This window comes from Salvelinus fontinalis, chromosome 32 (assembly GCF_029448725.1).
Source record: "Salvelinus fontinalis isolate EN_2023a chromosome 32, ASM2944872v1, whole genome shotgun sequence".
NCBI classification, from domain to species: Eukaryota; Metazoa; Chordata; class Actinopteri; order Salmoniformes; family Salmonidae; genus Salvelinus; species Salvelinus fontinalis.
In genome coordinates this window covers 34,579,624-34,598,224 of record NC_074696.1, presented here as the reverse complement: position 1 = coordinate 34,598,224, position 18,601 = coordinate 34,579,624, and the positions used below count along the sequence as shown (strand labels likewise).

Genomic DNA, 18,601 nt, shown 5'->3' with positions numbered 1-18,601 from the left:
TTTTAGGAAGTGCATCGGATGCTTAGTTTTGTCACCGTTCGTTTTGTACTGTATACCCAACTCCTATTGTCATTTAGCAATGACAATGATCATATAAAGTTGGCTATACAGCACAACCGATCTGGAACCAGGCTATCGCACATGTACCTTGAAATTGTCCTCCCTCAGACGCATAATTCAACAATACAACTCGACTGTACTTGTTCCTATTCAGCCAGACGGACCTTCAGCTCCCATCCTTTGTTCTCATCTCCCACCACTCTTTTTTTCATCCTGTCTTCACAGACGTTGCGAAAGAAAGGCTTCAATGGTTGTGAAAGTCCCGAGCCGGACGGAGAGGACTCCATAGACCAGAGCCCCCTGAACGACGACAAATACCGCAAGACCACCGAAGACCTAGACATCCTCTTCAAGCGCTACGGTGTCAGTGTAAGCATCTCCCCTTTTCCTCACCATCTCCCCCAATCTAAAACACCTTGCCCTTAGCTAGCCACTATCCCCTAGTATGGGTGATAGCACTGGGATAGGTCAAATAAGTGCACTGAATGGTGGTACTCAGAGGTTTGAGAAACACTGAACTATATGGTGGAAGCTCCACTTCACCTAGAGCAGTTTGATGCTGCTATTCTTCCATATTCTGCTTATCAAGTCAAGAGACCTGAACCAATGTTGAAAAGTGCTAACTATCAATTTTCTTTCAGTCCGCGGTCCCGCCCCCCACATTTTCCATGCCCGTCACCGTCCAGGCTTCTAATCAGAACACATTGCAATTCAGTAACCCTGGCAACGCCATGGTGACCACCTCCTACGTGACGTCGCCATCGCTGTCTGACAACCACCACCTGTCGCCCCAGCAACCGGCGCTCCAGAGAAACACAGTGTCTCCTGGGTTGCCACAGCGACCGGCCAGTGCAGGTGAGCGAAAGAGCGGGACGGCCTTCTACTGTGGCTGTGGGAAATGAGGTCATCTTTCCTCTCCACACAAACTCCAATTCAATGAATTGGAAACCTGTTTCAAATCAATGTTGTTTTGAAGCAATGAATCCAGACGACCTGGGATCAAACACACGTGTATTTGATTATTTAAATATTTACTTTCTGAGTATTTGAGTATTTTCTAATAATGTGGCCAAAATCATCTATTTCTATTGGAATAATTTGAAACTATTTTGACATTTTATAAATAGCCTAGTATTAAAAAATATTTTCAAATTCTTTTTTCCAAATATATTATTTCAAACACTCCTAGGACCTGGGTTCAAATGCATGGGAATATATATTTTTTATTTGAGTATTTTCAAATGCATGCCAATGCTTTCCAAGTGTATTTCCAAATACATTCCAATATTATACTACTTGTATTTTCAAACAATATACATCTGAATACTTATAATGTATGTTAAAGTAATTGAAAAATATTTTAATTCAGTGTCCTGCTAGGAGTGTTCATATTTTCCTTGCTAAGCCAGTGTTTATCATTTCAACAGGTGCTATGCTCGGGGGAGACCTGAACAATTCAAATGGAGGATGCCCAAGTCCAGTCCGTGAGTAACCTTATGACGGACTACTCTACAATACCACTTCTACTGACAATACTACGCTCATTGACAGTCAATTTGTTAAGAAATGGATGTACTCATTGAAAAAGGGCAAATTTAATCCAATATTTTAGGTGCTAGACAGAAAAATGTCTGCACTATGATTTGCTCGCACAGAGATTTGAGACGCTGAAATGACAGAACTTTTCCAAATGTCTCAATAAATATCAGCATATTAGAGATGTGGACGTTGCTTTTTTCAAGAAAAGGGCCTGCTGAAAGAATGTGAAAGTATTTTTTTATTGTCACATTGCCAAGAGCAATCATTTACTCCATCCAGGGTCCAGTCCTTAGTAGTTCTTCTCCATCTCTTCCTCTATCTTCTCTGCCATTACTGTCCATTTATTACTGAGACTGCCCCGGATCATCTTGGAATGTCTCCATTGACGTCAGCTGGTGTCCTTAGCACTTGCCTGGATAGACACCAGATCAATGTGGGAGCCAGGCGGAGAGGGAGACCCAGAAGGTTCAGGTGTCAACCCTCCCTTGGGGAGAAATCAAATCTAGCCTCAGGCTTTTGGCGAGAGGGGAGGCCTGGTGTTAAGAAGGCTTGAAGCACGCAATCCAGAGATTATGGTGTAAAGACAATTTGTCATATGTCATCGTGTGACACGACAACATGTTTTTCTGTGTACTCTGTGTGTACTTTTTGCTGTGGAATGTACACATTTTCTCACAGCTCACGAGCAATGCAAGCTGACTACGGGCTGTTTTTTTTCTTCATTCAAAACATTGTCATTGAGTTGCGTGTTGGGAGCACATCAGGGGTGTCTGTTGTCCCACAACCAGCGGTGTAGTGCAGTTGGTAGTGTATATATTTTTTTTGTAGGTGTGGGAGCAAAAAGTATGACTGTATAATTTCTCAATGTTTGTACTGACAGATGTAGCCTATTGAATATCATTATAGAATATGCAGAAAATGTATACTCCAATTGCAATGTCTGCCTATGCCTATTGTCTGAAGATTTTTTTGTTGTTGTGTTTTACCCCATTTTTTTTCCCCCTCCCCAATTTTGATCTTGTCTCATCGCTGCAACTCCCAACAGACTCGGGAGGCGAAGGTTGAGTCATGGGTACTCTGAAACATGACCCGCCAAACCACTCTTCTTAACACCCAGCCGCATGAGCCAAGTAAAGCCCCCCCCGGCCAAACCTCCCCTAACCCGGACGACGCTGTGCCAATTGTGCGCCGCCCTGTGGGTCTCCCGATCACGGCTGGTTGTGATACAGCCTGGATTGAAATGTTCTATTTTTAATACAAATAGGAAATCATCCCTGTCAATCATAAACGATAATTATTCACGTTTTACCGGTGAAATGTCCAAACTGCATCTGCATGCCAATCATTTGATTTTAATCAGTTTCATGGGAATATGCATTTGATCTTCTTGAATGACTGTTTCGTGAAAGAATTGGAGTAGATGGTGTTCACAAACTATAAGCCTTTCTTGTATTTTGTTTCAATTAAAGCATAGACTATATCCTACCTAGTGGCGTGCGCTGTTCAGTTTTGGGCGCATTAGAATTTTTGGGGGGACTATTCAGATTCAGTGAGCTAACCTTCCTAAAAGCTCATAAAATATGATTAAGTGTTTTTGGTGTAATGTAGGCTTACTATGCTATTATATTTGGTTTTACTATGTAAAATACTAATTAATCATTAGGCGTATGTGATCTTGCAAGACATACTCTTGGACAGTAGGGCGAGTTAGTTAATTGCGTCGTAGCCTACCTGAGCCCTATGTCCACAAACCGTTTTGAGGACAGACATTTTAGCAACCCTTTGGAGAGTCTTCTGGCAGCACTACAACCCTGCCCCATGAACATTTTCTCTGTCATAGTGGAGACATTTTTATAATTGTGGAAGAAAGAAATACATTTTCCCCTGGCGTTTTCTTGGTGTATGCCAACACTAAATCTTAAAAAATTCTGCATTGTTCCGATTATCGCATTGCACGAAGAAAGACCTGTCCCAAGAAGGCAGCCCCCTCCCTCATATAATTTCCTCTGTGACCACATATAGTTGAAGGATAGATTAAAACATGGCTCTGTGCTGTATGTCACATAAGCTCCTTTCAGATCAGTGATGATGAAATAAAAGGACTATTAGCCTCTGAGGTTTCGTCTTCTAAATACACTAAGCAATTACTGCTGTGCCTAGGTGTTGATTTACCTGCATGGGTTTTGTCATTTATCTCGCTTCATTCCTTTCCCCCTCCAGCTAACGGATACGTCAGTGCCAGAGCCTCCCCGGGCCTCCTCTCTGTCTCCAATGGCAACAGCCTGGGGAAAGTAGTTCCGGCCAAGTCCCCGCCCCCGCCTCAGAGCCCACAGATGGTCAACAGCCGCAAGCCAGACCTCCGGGTAATCACCTCTCAGGGTGGGAAGAGCCTGATGCAGATGGTGAGCTCAACCACTAACCAAGTTCAATCAGAACCAGGCCATACCAGGTCTAACTGGGGTCAACCAGGCTTTACCAGACTAAAGGGGACATGTCTGTGTTTTGTTGACTTTATATGCATCAAAATAATAATTGATGCGGGTTGTGACTATTCCCCTTCCACAAACTCGTTGACACTTATTATGCACATGGTCATCTCAGTTTCGTAGCAAGAGTGAAATCTAGTATGGACTTTGGAGTTGTTTTTTTTCTAGTTAAAGATTTTTATTTTAGATTTGTGCCTCCACCAAAACCACCAGATTGCCGAAAAACAACCTGTGCCATCTAGAGTAAGCAAAGGTTCTAAAAAAAAAAATTATATCATACACTATAATATCAGTAATATACACTAATTGTACAAAACATTAGGGACACCTTCCTAATATTGAGTTGCACCACCTTCTGCCCTCAGAACAGCCTCAATTCATCGGGGCAAGGACTCTACAAGGTGTCAAGCGTTCCACAGGGATGCTGGCCCATGTTGACTTCAATGATTCCCACTGTTGAGTCAAGTTGGCTGGATGTCCTTTGGGTGGTGGACCATTCTTGATACACATGGGAAACTGTTAAGCGTGAAAACATCAGCAGCGTTGCAATTCTTGACACACTCAAACCGGTGTGCCTGCCACCCACTACCATACCTCGGCACTTAAATCTTTTGTCTTGCCCATTCACCCTCTGAATGGCACACATTACACGATCCATGTCTCAATTGTTTTAAAGCTTAAAAATCCTTCTTTAACCTGTCTCCTCCCCTTCATCGACACTGATTGAAGTGGATTTAACAGGTGACATTGATAAGGGATCATAACTTTCACCTGGTCAGTCTGTCATGGAAAGAGCAGGTGTTCCTATGTTTTGTACACTCAGTGTAGTATCGTTGACAAACAGGACCTTCTCCTCTCTGTTCACGGTCTTCTGTCCAGCATGACCTTTATTCAACGGTCGGTCGAGACTAGAGATTCATGTGTTTGGGTTCAGAGAAAGGTCAGTGGCGTAATTATTTCCGCTCCCGCCCCTTTGCAGACAGATGATGAGCTGGAGATGGTGAACGAGGTGAATTTCTTTAATATATTTCTCTCTCCTGTCACTCGCATGTGTCGATGACTGTTGACCTTCCCCTTACATTCACATGGTCACAAGTGTGCAATGCAACGCTCATGAGTGTGTCATTTAAGGGCAAAGTATAGATAGTCTCTTTGGCTATGGTCCAATGGCATGTGGTGGTATGGTCATGAGTTTATAGTCGCCACTGGACTGCATGTGATTTTAGGGTTGTAGTTGTGTGACTCCAGCATGACTGCATATAGTCCTACAACTATGATCAGATGCTGTATTTAAGGTGAAAAATAAAGATTCTTTCAAGCTACGCTAGCATCTATCAGTGGGAATGTTAGCAGCAACTTTGGGCAACGTTTGCCACATACTCCGCTTGGATCATTTTCATCGTTTGTCGGCCCATTTTCTTCCATCAACGCTGACACTGTTGGGCAGCATGATGGGTGTCATTTCACTTGGCAGTTTGTTGCCACCACCAACTTGCAGCACATTCCCTGTCCATCTGGAAACTGCATGGGGTTACCCAAACAATGAATGGCATGCATTTAAAGTGATAATTCACTTTTTGAAGTAAGTTATTCATTTTAAAATGTGAACTATACCTTTTAAGGCTCGCTCACATTCACCTGGCAATACCACCACCACTATTGTGTGTGTGATGCATGATATCACAAGATGTCTCCCGACAACACCTCCACCTAATACGAGATACATTTTGAAAGGCTTAGCTTGTCATGAATCCAACCGTATCAACAATTGACATTCGATCATGTCAGAAGTTTCATTCATTGAATACACAGGTTTTAAACATGTTGCTCATTTCTGTCAAACACCAAGGTTTAAATTCTGTTTATTTGGTCTAACATTTTCCATAATTTCCTTTCTTCCCAGAATGCCCAGCGTTTGGCCGGCGCACAAATGGCCCAGGCGCTCACCACGCCGGTGGTCTCCGTGACAACGCCCAGCCTCCTGGCGCAGGGGCTGCCCTTCTCCGCCATGCCAACAGCTTACAACACAGGTTACCTGAAGCATGAGCAGATTGCCACAAAAGCTTATATACTGAACAAAAATATAAGCGCAACATGTAAAGTGTTAGTCCCATGTTTCATGAGCTGAAATAAAAGATCCCAGAAATGTTTCATACGCACAAAAATATTATTTCTCAAATGTTTTTTACATCCCTGTTAGTGAGCATTTCTCTTTTGCCAAGATAATCCATCCACCTTACAGGTGTGGCATATTAAGAAGATGATTAAACAACATGATCATTACACAGGTGCACCTTGTGCTTGGGGCAATAAAAGGCCACTCTAAAATGTGCAGTTTTGTCACACAGCACAATGCCACAGATGTCTCAAGTTTTGAGGGAGTGTGCATTTGGTATGCTGACTGCAGGAATGTCCACCAGAGCTGTTGCCAGATAATTCAATCTTAATTTCTCTACCATAAGCCGCCTCAAGTTGTTTTAGAGAATTTGGCAGTATGTTCAACCGGCATACCACGCCATATGGCGTCGTGTGGGCGAGCGGTTTGCTGATGTCATCGTTGTGAACAGGGTGCTTCATGGTGGGGTTATGGTACGGGCAGGCATCTGGACAAAGAACACAATAGCATGTTATCGATGGCAATTTGAATGCACAGAGATACCGTGACGAGAACCTGAGGCCCATTGTCATGCCATTCATCCTCTGCCATCACCTCATGTTTCAGCGTGATAATGCACATCCCCATGTCGGAAGGATCTATACACAAATTCTGGAAGCTGAAAATGTCCCAGTTCTTCCATGGCCTGCATACTTACCAGACATGTCACCCATTGAGCATGTTTGGGATGCTCTGGATCAACGTGTACGACAGTGTTCGAGTTTCCGCTAATGTCCAGCAACTTCGCACAGCCATTAAAGAGTGGGACAACATTCCACAGGCCACAATCTACAGCCTGATCAACTCTATGCAAAGGAGATGTCATGCTGCATGAGGCAAATGGTGGTCACACCAGATACTGACTGGTTTTCTGATCCACGGCCCTACCTTTTTAAAAAAGTTATCTGTGACCAACTGATGCATATCAGTATTCCCAGTCATGTAAAATCCATATGGTAGGGCCTAATAATTTATTTATATTGACTGATCCTTTATATGAACTGAACTGTAAAATCTCTGAAATTGTTGTATGTTGCGTTTTCATATTCTTGTCCAATAGACATGCTTGCATTGTGTATATATTGCACAGACACTAGTTCAGGATTGCACAACTCTGGCCTTCGAGTTCTGCAGTCCTTCTGGTTTTCATTTCTCCCTCACACCAAAATCAGTAGTTTCAGAGTGGCAGAGTAACAAACAGTGAGTAACAAACAGCTGCAAAATGCACCATAGCTGCAGTAGTGTGTACAGAGTTCCTATATAGATTGATTCATTTCAACATTACAGCACATAAAAGGAAATGAATGTGGATTAACCATTTTCCCTCTCTTTTGCCTCCCTCAGAATACCAGCTGACGAGCGCTGACATCACCGCTCTCCACGCCCTGGCGTCACCAGGCGGCCTGCTGCAAGGCAACGTGTCGTGGCAACAGCAACCCTCTTTATCCCAGCAGCAACAGCAGCAACAACAGCAACAACTTAGTCTGGCATCGCTTAGCAACTTGGTGTAAGTCCATCCTTGCATTGTCACGTCACAAAGCAACCATGAAGCCCTCCTCCATTCTCTACAAACCAATTGATGACTGTCGACCTGTCCATCAAAACACTATGAGACTGGCCATTCCTGTCATGTAGCATAGTGTCCCCATGTCATTTGTAGCTGCAAGCAATTCACATTCTTTAGATGGGGTCTGTGAATTGATGTCACCGACAGATGCCACCCCAGATCCTTTTCTTCTTGAAGCACCATCGTTTTTTTAGGGATGCGACTTAATACAGGATTTTTTAAAGTTTATATACTGATAAAATACCTCATTATCTTAGGTCAGATGCCAGGTATTATTTTCCTCACACAGGGCACCAATAAGGACAGTCGTGTTATGCTGCGTTGTGGCTCCACACTCAGCTTTATGATGGCAGCACACAGGATAGCGTAGTTGCTTAGAACCTCCAAAGCTGCTAACAGGCGGGTCTTCAAGGCCTGAAGGAGAAAAGTCACTGTTTTGTCCTGAACAGGAGAGGTCAAAATGGATCCCACTGCTAGCACCAATACCTCCCCCCAGCCCAGCCAAATCCTCCGGTGGTCAATTGACCCAAGTAGTAGAGGTCAAAATGGCCACCATGCACACACACTCAGCCTCAGTAGCCTGTGTGACTGAGTGTGTTCTCTCCTCTTGTCCACAGCATGTGGGGCATGGACAAACAGAGCGGGGACCTGTCTAGCCAGATCTCCAGTCTGGCAGCCAATCTGAGGTGAATGTCTTTGCTGAGGTGTCACGTGTACCTTTGGGTGGATGGGGACTGTTCTCTATTCCATGTTTTCCTTCCTTAAGAACACAGACCCTTTTTCAGAACAATTTTATTTAGGACAATGCCAAATACATTTACAAACGTAAGCAAAGTATTTTATTATAAAGGGAGAGAGGTGTCTTTTCCAGATGGTGACATATTAGCATTAACCACAGGGGGACACAAAGGCTTGCACTAACATTGAATCGATTGAATCAGGCGACGGACTGTCCAGAGACCACTTATGAAAACCATGAAATATTATTTACCGCTCCTGAAAATGTGATGGTCACAGCTCTTTTTTTTAATGCTTCTATATTTGAAGAAATGGGATTGGGCACAACTTCAATCTATTTATGATCTATCTATTCTTAACATATACATATTTCCATTAATGTATTATTATATCCATCTATTTTTGTTTGCATTGCTGTATGGATGGATCGGTAGATTGATGAGTACTAATATACCCCTTAATTTACACCTTTCACATACATAGCTACATACTCTTGTCATTTTCTTTTGCAAGTGCTCCAATGTTTCTTTCTCCCCACAGCGCCTCGCAGTCCAACCTCCTCTTGGGTAGAGATGAGTGGTTGGGCCGGTACTGTATTTCTCCGTACTATGTCATGTCTGTGCGCTTTTGGCTGCCCCGGCATGTCAATTCTGTGGTGGTGATTTACACCTTACCAAAGTTCCCAGGTTTTTCAGAAATTCCGGAACCGGGAATCCTCCAACTGGGATTTTTGAAAAACCCAGTTTCTGGATTGTTTTTCCTTCGCCGCCATGATCTCTTGCCAAATCACTCCTTCATACACAGACAATTTCATGCTTTTCTAATGCTGTTGGCCTGTTTTGTATGGGTTTTGGGAGCTTGAGGGTTACTTTTACTTGTCAATTGCTTGGAATGGATTTGATCATCAATTCAAATGGTGTTGCTACTACTATGCCTTGTTGGTGCTCTGTCTTGTGATTAGGGGTTCCCTCCAAAACTTCACATCAGAAACCTGTCACTATGCTTGTATTGCAATATATTGTAATTGTCAAGTGAAACTCACCCGTCCTGTTTTCCTTCTCTTTCTCTTAATTTCCATCTCTGTGCTTAATCTTTGTCCATCTTTCCCCTCCCCTCTCCTGTACTTATCACTCCCTCTCTCTGACGCTCAGGCCGGTGGGGCACATACCTCAGGGCACCATGCTGACTGTCAACACCAACTCCAACATGAGCATCAAGTCTGAGCCCATCTCGCCTGGCCGAGACCGCCGCTCCCCGTGCCCCCCGCCATCCTCCTCCGGGGGGGGCGTCCAGACGGCCGCACCCCCGCCACAATACCCTGGTTCCCTGCTGTGCCTGGAGCCCCCAACCGGCCGTTCCCCCGCCGACAGCCTCAGCAGCAACGGCAGCTCCTACGAGGGCAACGACCGCGACGACCCTGCGGCAGGCGGCGGAGGAGGCATCGGCGGAAGTGCAGCGGGCAACATGGGCAACCCTCGCCGTTCCCTGCCCCCCGAATTCAGCCCCTCGGTGGAGCTCCTGCGGGCCCAGAATGAGGCGGAGCAGGAGGGAGCCAACATAAAACGCATGAGACTCGACGCGTGGGTCACATAGAGGCCATGGCGCCAACATCATCGACCCCTGAAGCACCACAAACACAGAACACCCCCCCGCCGCCACCTGCCATTTGCCACCCCCACACAACCCCCTCTTCCCTGCCTCCATCCAAAGAATTTACCTCCACCTACCCAGCTCCCCAGGACTCAAAGCAGAGACAGAAATGTATGGGCTTGTGCTCCACCTGAGGGGAGGATGCTATAGTGTGCTGTTGGATTTTGTATTGGGCCGCGCAGTGAATATGGGGGCTCAAAGAATCTCGATGCTGTCCCGCTCAAATTGAGTTTGTGTGTTTTGTTGGAATTAACACTTGCGCTATCAGGATGATAAGATAATGGATGGATTTAAAATAGAACATATTCTCCTAAATGTTTTGACTGCTCATTGCTGTTTATACAAGACGTAAAAGTGAATCTAGAGACGTTAGTCGACACGTCACGTATTTTAATTTGAGCACGACTATCGTTAACAGTACGACGGAAGGCTTTTGCTGTGTTTGCTTGACACAAGTGCTAGTTTTCACCGTGGGACTTTCTGCCCTGTTGACTCTTCAGTTCTGTTGTTAGATATAATTAGCACTGTCTGCTTCAGAAAGCACCCCTTCAAAATGCACTTTGGGAATGACTGTTTTGACGAGCGCTGCTTGCAAAGATTGCTGGCTCAGCTTCATCAGTGGCACTGAGCGAAGAGACCCCAGACGGGCAAACAGGATGTCCGGTCGGTCAGGGATACACAGGAATGGATCCCGCCGCTGCCACCAATTTCCAACACCCCAGCCAAAGCCTCAGGTGGCACTCTGTGGTCAACTGGCACTGTCAGCCAAGGCCAAATCGAGCATCTTGCCAGAGTGCCGATATCAACCTCTTTTCCTAAATGCCAAATGCCTCAGACGCAGTACAGGGACACTGAAGAATATTGTTCAGTTATTATGACTGACCACCTCCATGAAACAGTAAAGAAAACACTGACTTTGATTCTGCTCTCAATATCTCTATGCTCAGATGTATTTTGTGTCGTCACCTGTGTTTCCTTTCTGATTTTGAAGGAATTGTTGCAATCTTTGTTGCACCAGAATTTAGGCTAGATTCTGAGATGCGTGTCACAGGACTTCTAAAGGCTCATTCTACTAGTAGAAGACCCCAATGCAATGCATATTTAAAGTTTGTTTTTGGACTTCTGGTTGCTCTCTTTTAAGGAAGTATTTGGTCTTGGCATTTTGGACACATTCATAAAGGTTAAAACTGTTGAACTGTAGTTTTGGGGAATTAAGAGTAAGACTTTGTATACAATCACCCATTATACAAAAGCGTTTTGATGTTCCCTTAGCTTTCTGCAGCTCTTTGCAATGTTTCAAAAGAGCTGTTTCAGCAGAATGGAAAAATACATATTCTATATTTCTATAGCTTCAGTTGGCAGCAAAGCAGTAGGCTTTTCAATACAGGTGTGTGTACATATGAATATATTTGCATAGACTTCGCTAGGTATCCCTAAAACAAGCAATGTGTTCATTCTCAGTGGATCTGTTTGCATATGAGTGTGATTGTGATATGTTTCGAGCTACGATGCAGGAGTCCTGCCGCAGTAGCCGAGAAGTTTGTTTCAGTAACCTATATAATGCTAGTGTTGATGGTGTGCACTTTCTGTCTCACTCTTGAGGCCTGCTTGGCTGCGGCGTCAACATGTCCTTTGGCCTCACGCTCTGAACCCAATCCCCAATAATCAAAGTCAAGTGATAGACCACTATAACAAATTATAGAAATAAAATGGATTGTACTATTAAACTAGTACAATTGCATTGAATCATGGTATTTTGTCTTAAAAGGATCAGACTTCGTAAACTACAGTATACACTGTGAGGCTGAGCGAAAACGAATGCTACTTTATTTAAAGTAATTTGCCAATTTTTGAAATCACATTTTAATCATTCATATGAAATCATGTTTCCAAATGCTTCACACTCTGCCGTGAGCTACGTCTAATGGAGTTGTCCTATTTAACACAATGTAAGAAGGCGGTGTTGATTTCTATAAATGTATCTACTGTACATTATGCAACACAGATTTAATTTCATTGCCTGCTCAGAGTATCCCAGGGTTCAGTGCGTATGGCTGGCACCAGTGACCTTTCTAGTGGGGTGCAACGTTGCAGATAGAAATGTAATGTCTAGAACGGACACCCATGCCCAATTTTCTTTATGACAAAGGGTTTTCTTTTCTACACGCTACATTTCTATCTGAACTTTTGTGTAGTCAGGCCCACCTCAGTCTGAGGGAGAGGTCCCTCTGGTTTGAGACATTTGACACCACACTGATTTGGTTTTAATACCCTGACACTTGCAGGCCACTCATGTACAAAAGGTTCTCTGTCCAATCTAGCAATGTAGTCTGAAGACAATCTATAATGTTAAATGAAAAACATGCACCCTTTTTTTTTCTTGTGTAAAATGTTTTCTAGATCTTACTATTTTTCAAGTGTTTATTTGTGCTGGTGACAGTTCCATTGTCTTTTATTATTAATATTCTATTATTATGGAGCTTATATTTTTTGGGTATTTTGTGTAGGATATTCAACCTTTTATTTAATCGACCTTATATACATAAGTGAAACTGGCTTCCTTTCTTGAAACTGGCTAAAATTGCACAATCAGTTATTGTGACATAGCAAATGCAATGAAGGAAAATACCAGTTAAATGCTGCAATATTGATTAAGATATGAACATTTATTTATGTGGGGGGGGGGGGGAACTGAAATTAGCAATTAACCGAATTTGAAAATGTAAATGCGTGGGATTATACAAAACAAATAAATGCTCGTTACATTTTTTAAAAATCACAATGCATCACAAATGAGTAAGAAAACCTCGTAAAAAATGTAGCGTAAGAAAAACAAATGATAGCTAATATATTGTGCTCGGTTAGTCTGCTTTGGGTTTTCGTTGTAAAGGTTATTTTTGTTTTTGAGAACGATATACATTTTGTGTATATTTTCATAAACAATGTATGCACTGATGTTATTAAAATTCTATACCGCTTTTACAAAAGTGTTTGTTGTACCAAAGTATCCAAGTCCCTTAACCTTTTTGCGTATGTTTTACCGTATTTTATATATTAAATAGACAAATTGAGTGAAGGGATCTTGTCGTCTTTTGAGCTGGCTGTCAATCCTCATTTCATCCCTTGGCTTCATGATGTCATGACACAACTCAGGAATATTAGGTGCTTTATTATTTACATTTAAGTCATTTAGCAGATGCTCTTATCCAGAGCGACTTACAAATTGGATGAGAAACATCATTCCATTATGAGTGTAAACATATTGAACGACAATGTCCAAAAGGAATACAACAATATCAGCTGGCTGCCATATACAAACAATGTACTGATTGTTCATTGCTTTTATGGTACTGTACTGACAAGGCACATATTGCATGTAGTCATTAAATTACACTTCATTCCCATCCATTGGGAGTATTAAATGCTGTACAAATTTGGAAATTAAATGTAAACATTGCACAGTTGAAACAATTATATCCACTGTGACAACCCTCCCAGCCGTATTCTTTCTCGTTTTCCTTATTAGGATGTTGGTGGGCAAAGCCGGGAGGGTTGTCAGCGAAATGGGACACACCTCTTCCCCATTCATTGAGGAGACTCCATGCAGACAACACTGTTGGATTTTGGTTGTAGCATTTTTGTGGCCATTTTGTTTGGATACCATTCAACACCCCTCATTATCACATCTATGCACGCAACCACTCACACCATTGGTAATTGTATTTGGTTACTTCAGTTAAATATATTTTGTTATTCCTTGTTATGGGCTTCCAGCCTGTTTGACACTCTTTCTTTAAAAATGGTCAACTCTGCACTAGGTTTATACTCCAGCAAAGTTGCATTCAAGTCTTCATAAATGTAAACTTGGAAGACACCCGTGATTGGGAGTCCCATAGGGCGTATGGCACACGATCCTTCAATTACAAGCAACTTCTATGGGGTTGCTAGCCTCAAGTCATTGTATTTCACCATCAACCACTGCAAATGCAATCCAATGTTTCAGATGAAGGTGAAATCCAAGCTGACGAACTTGATTGATTCTTCCCCCCCTCTCTCCTTCCAAATCAACACCATGACAGTTGTATAGAGCTGAATGGTTACCAACAACATTTCAAACAAACCTCAGTAGGGCAAAACATTGGGGAATGTGTGTTATATTGTGAACACACTTGCAACTCTGACATATAGAGTAAGGAATACATTTCTATCTACAAGGTTGCACAATGTTTGCCTACTGAGCATGCCCCTGGTCTATCAGAAAGCAAAGTGGACATATTCCCATGTGATTTATCCTTATCAGATCTACACAAGTGTCTAGGGACTGGGTGCCCATCTAGGATTCAGGATTGGGCATATCTACTCCTCTTCCTCCTTAGCCCCACCAACTCTGCCGGGGAGGTGGAGCAGTGGTGGGCGGGGCCACATCAAAGACAGCCCCTTCACTGAGTGACGAGCACACAAAGTAGAGGTTGGCGCCCAGCATGACCAGTATGGGCAGGAAGGAGAGGCCAAAGCCCAAACCCCTCACACTGCTGCCTAGGGTCACACACACCCAGTAGATCAGCCTGTAGGGTGAGAGATCACAACAAGATCAGCCAATTGGGTCACACGAACCCAGTAGTTCAGTCTATAGAAGAAGAGACATTTTGCATGGCCCGGGTGGGTGGAGATTTCACTTAAGAACCAATGGAATGGTCTAAAACTCTGCCCACCCAGGGCACCGGCCATGTTAAAACAAACTCGCCCATATTCAGTGAATGTTAGTAACCGCTGTCATATTGCCCCAGTCTAAACTTAAGGTAGACTACATAGTAATTTGAAGATACTTCCTGCTAACAGAAAACATCAAAATTCCAGTCTGCCGAGACTAATTCAAATCTCCAAAAGGCGACACGAATACCAGATAATTCTGTGTCAGAGAACATGGAGATAATATACAGAGAACGTATCAAGAGTTAATAAACATGATATAAAAAGGTTAGAAAATATAAGGATAACAATGTTGACTGAAAGTATGGATCAGTGATAAGGGAATGCTACTACCCATCTGCACGAACACAACCCATTCTGCATCCACGAAGCAGTATTACCTATCCCTCCACAAAAGCCATGGCCCTTGTTGAGAAAGGGGAACAATGGCCACGTTTTAGGCTGACTACACTCCAGACGTATGCCCAATCTCAAGAACGGCTGATTATCTAGTGATGCCACATCGGGGATGAACATATATTTCATACACCTGCCGAAGGCAAAGACGATGGTGAGCAGGGGCACCATCTTGAGCAGGTTCTGGCTGATGTAGGTGGCCATAACGCCCAGTTGCAGGAAGTAGAGCAGGAAGAGGGAGAGCGAGTCAACCACGTAGTGCCGGTGCACCTCCATCTCCCGGCTCTCCTCCCCCACCTTGCCCTCGTAGAGGGGCGTTAAGGCGCCGTAGTGCAGCCGCGCCACCCCCTGCACCAGCACACCTGGGAGGGGAGAGGAGGGAAGGGGGACAGTGCAAGGGATGGGGATAGAGGTAGGGGGAGAGGACGATTGTTTCCCTCCCAGAGGTTGAATAAGACAAAAAAAGTGAGGAACAGCAAAGCAATGCATACATGCGAGTTCAATTTTCTTTATTAAAACATTAGCATTGCCAAGAGCAAGAAGTAACACATGTTATGAGTCTATTAAATGGCTGATAGGGAACAACATCATATCGCAGCCCTACCCTAATAGTCCAGTCTTACCTAGAATGATGGGTATGACAGCAAAAAAGGAGCAGCGCAGTGTGTACACCAGCCTGAGAGGGGCGCTGTCCAGTGGCGGGGCATCAAAGGGCAAGAGGGCATAGCCGCCCCACACGAGTAGAGGGAATAGAACAGCTGCAGCACCAATGCCCAGGCCAAGTTTCAGAACATCACCGCAACACATATCTAAATAACAGAGGAATCTGGGTTCAATTAATTAGAGACAAATAGGAGAAAATTGTTTAAAAAAAAAAAAAAAGTAGTATTATAATAAAAACAAATTAAGACTTAAAAGAAGAAAAAGGGTTGCGCTGTGGGATTATTTTAAACACTCTTTGAGGTAGGGTTTCAGATGTTTTCAGAAGATGGGCAGGGAACAGGGAATCTGCTGTCCTAGCTTCAGGGGGAACGGATCAGATAAAAAAGAAATATACCATAAATTATTTGTATTTTTTAAAAATCAACATAATGACAAATATTTGTTTCATAGTAATGCACTTCAATCCCTGAACTGATTAGAATTGAAATGGAACTGACCCCAATTGACATAAATGGTTTTGGTCCGGCACTGGTACATACGTGTGTAGTTGTCCCGCTCCTCTGTCCATTGTGGGTAGTAGTATACTGGTGGGCCTGTATGTGTCTGGGGCTCTAAGAAAGAACTCTTCTCAGTGTCCATTTCCTCATAGTAGTTATTTTCGGGTGGGAACTCCTCCCATTTGCTAGATGGACGCACTATCACTGTCAGAGTGAAGACCTGCATAGCCTTTTCTGGCATCCAATTGACTTGGCCTTCCTCCTCGTCTTCATCATCTGCAAGCGAACCATCCCTTTCCTCATCTTGGCCTCCCTCCACCTCCTCATCCATCCATCTCTCTTCCTCTGGCATACTTTCTCTCCATTTTGCCTTTCGCTCACTCTCCTGCTGTCTCTCCTGTCCCTCCAGAAGCTCTTGGCTCCCTATCTCCCTCTCCTCCCCTTCAGTTCCCTTGCTCTCAGACGCTACACTTCCTTTCTCTCCCTCTCACACCATCTCTTCGTCTCCCAGCCATAGCAAAGTGCTAGGCTCAAAGGTAGCTGAGCTGGTTGCCTCCTCCTCCTTCTCATCCTCTTCCCCCTTTTCTCCTTCCATCCTCCTGTGATCTAGGCCCTGTTGTTCCAATCCAGGTGTTTGAGGTCCTGTAGCAGCAGACCTACTGGTTGTAGAAGGCCCTCCAGCTCGTTCTTCATCTGGCTCTGGGTTTAAAGTCAGGTGCTCTGACATCACTGTTTCTCTGCCTGTCTCAGTCTGTATGATATTCATGTCTAGGGGCTATGTGTTGTGAGTGCAATTATTGGCCCGTCTGTCTGCAAAGTGACTATTTACCATTGTGTTTCAACATTTCAAATGATATTCCATAAAACAAGTTGGTACAAAACATTCTCATAAGGGCAAATCCCACTGATTCACCTGAAAGGCAAGAGCAATAAAACTGTTTATGTATTACTGTGTGACTACAAATCAATCTATTTGATAAGCTGTGAGTCAGTGAGTATTGAACTTTAATCTTTTAAATGGAAGGAAGTTAACTTTTCCTGTGCAAAGTGGGAATTAGCAACATCCTTATGCCCACTGCACTCAGAAAGAGATATATTGTTTTATATTGTTAGATACAGTTGGTAAAGGTAAAGAAAGAAGTATTAGCCTACTTTATATCAATTTGTAATGCAGTGCAGAAACAGAGAGCGCTACAGAGAAGGAATGTTGTTGTAAAAACTTGCTTTGCGAGTCTGGTCTAACGATACTGGACCAAATCCATTGTGAAAACATCAAGACATAAGGAACTTTGAACCCTGTAGCCTAATTGTAGTAATGGCGTTTTTTGTATGCACTAACTCTGCCATGGTTTAACATGGTAACGCTTATGGGGAAATGAATGGCGTTTTGCTAAGGTTTTGGGATAAACAACGAAAATAGGGTGTGTGTTAAACACAGGGTTAGGGGTTTCTATACGTTTTGTTCCATGAGATAATCTTTATCAGATAACGTCACGTTTTGTGAATTTTGAGGCATTTATATTTTTAAAACATATAAAGGTTTCATAATTATTAAGTTAATGGTCATATTAACTGGCTGATATTATATCATAGAACAAAACGTATACGATCTCCTAAGCCTGTGTTAACCTCAGACCTTATTTTCGACGTTTATCTCAAAACCCGATTGTTTTCCCATAGGTATGGCTGAACCAACCAGAAGTAATTTATTTCCGGGTTTTAGGACTACAATCTGGCGAGCTCAAAACCACAGATATAACATTGATAGAGAGAGTTTGTTAAACACATTTTTGTCTATATACCATGTTAAACCCATCTGGTAATCTTTAGAAATTATTTTTTTCATTTTAATCGGAGAAGATGCATCCTCTCGTGGTAAATATAGGCTACCCATCATATTTTATTTTCATAAATCGCAGGTAGGCCAACATTAGACAGTCTACTGAACAGGGTCTTTGTCTACAATCAACAGGCCAATAAAGAGGCTGCTTTCTCACCGCGCTCCTATCAGAGCGCTGTGCGCTGCACGTGTGCCTCCTCGGCGCAGTGAAACCGAACCCTATCCACTTTTTGAAAAACGTTTTAAAGAGCCAATCATATTCGTTCGTGTACTTCTTATTAACCAATAGTAGACGCTAAG

General features: G+C 43.2%; 2 protein-coding genes across 6 annotated transcripts in view; one reads left to right on the top strand and one right to left on the bottom strand.

Annotated features, from left to right (window-relative positions):
• The window catches only part of LOC129831142 (myocyte-specific enhancer factor 2D homolog), a 33,526-nt gene extending 20,260 nt beyond the window's left edge, over positions 1-13,266 (top strand). Inside the window, exons 4-13 of one of the 5 annotated variants that reach the window (XM_055894214.1) lie at positions 286-429; positions 702-915; positions 1,488-1,544; positions 3,820-4,001; positions 5,065-5,094; positions 5,989-6,115; positions 7,585-7,747; positions 8,425-8,493; positions 9,086-9,133; positions 9,697-13,266. In XM_055894214.1, coding sequence (XP_055750189.1) covers positions 286-429; positions 702-915; positions 1,488-1,544; positions 3,820-4,001; positions 5,065-5,094; positions 5,989-6,115; positions 7,585-7,747; positions 8,425-8,493; positions 9,086-9,133; positions 9,697-10,138 — 1,476 coding nt within the window. In that variant the 3' untranslated portion in view covers positions 10,139-13,266. The remainder of the gene's footprint in view (positions 1-285; positions 430-701; positions 916-1,487; positions 1,545-3,819; positions 4,002-5,064; positions 5,095-5,988; positions 6,116-7,584; positions 7,748-8,424; positions 8,494-9,085; positions 9,134-9,696) is intronic. The other 4 variants (XM_055894215.1, XM_055894216.1, XM_055894217.1 and 1 more) reach the window with 4 other exon arrangements.
• A 97-nt stretch (positions 13,267-13,363) lies between these two features.
• On the bottom strand, positions 13,364-18,520 carry tmem79a (transmembrane protein 79a). The gene is given in 4 exon segments (XM_055894219.1): positions 13,364-14,760; positions 15,435-15,663; positions 15,925-16,110; positions 16,504-18,520. Coding segments are annotated over 4 exon segments (1,332 nt in total). The 5' UTR covers positions 17,228-18,520; the 3' UTR covers positions 13,364-14,567.
• Positions 18,521-18,601: the final 81 nt, after the last annotated feature.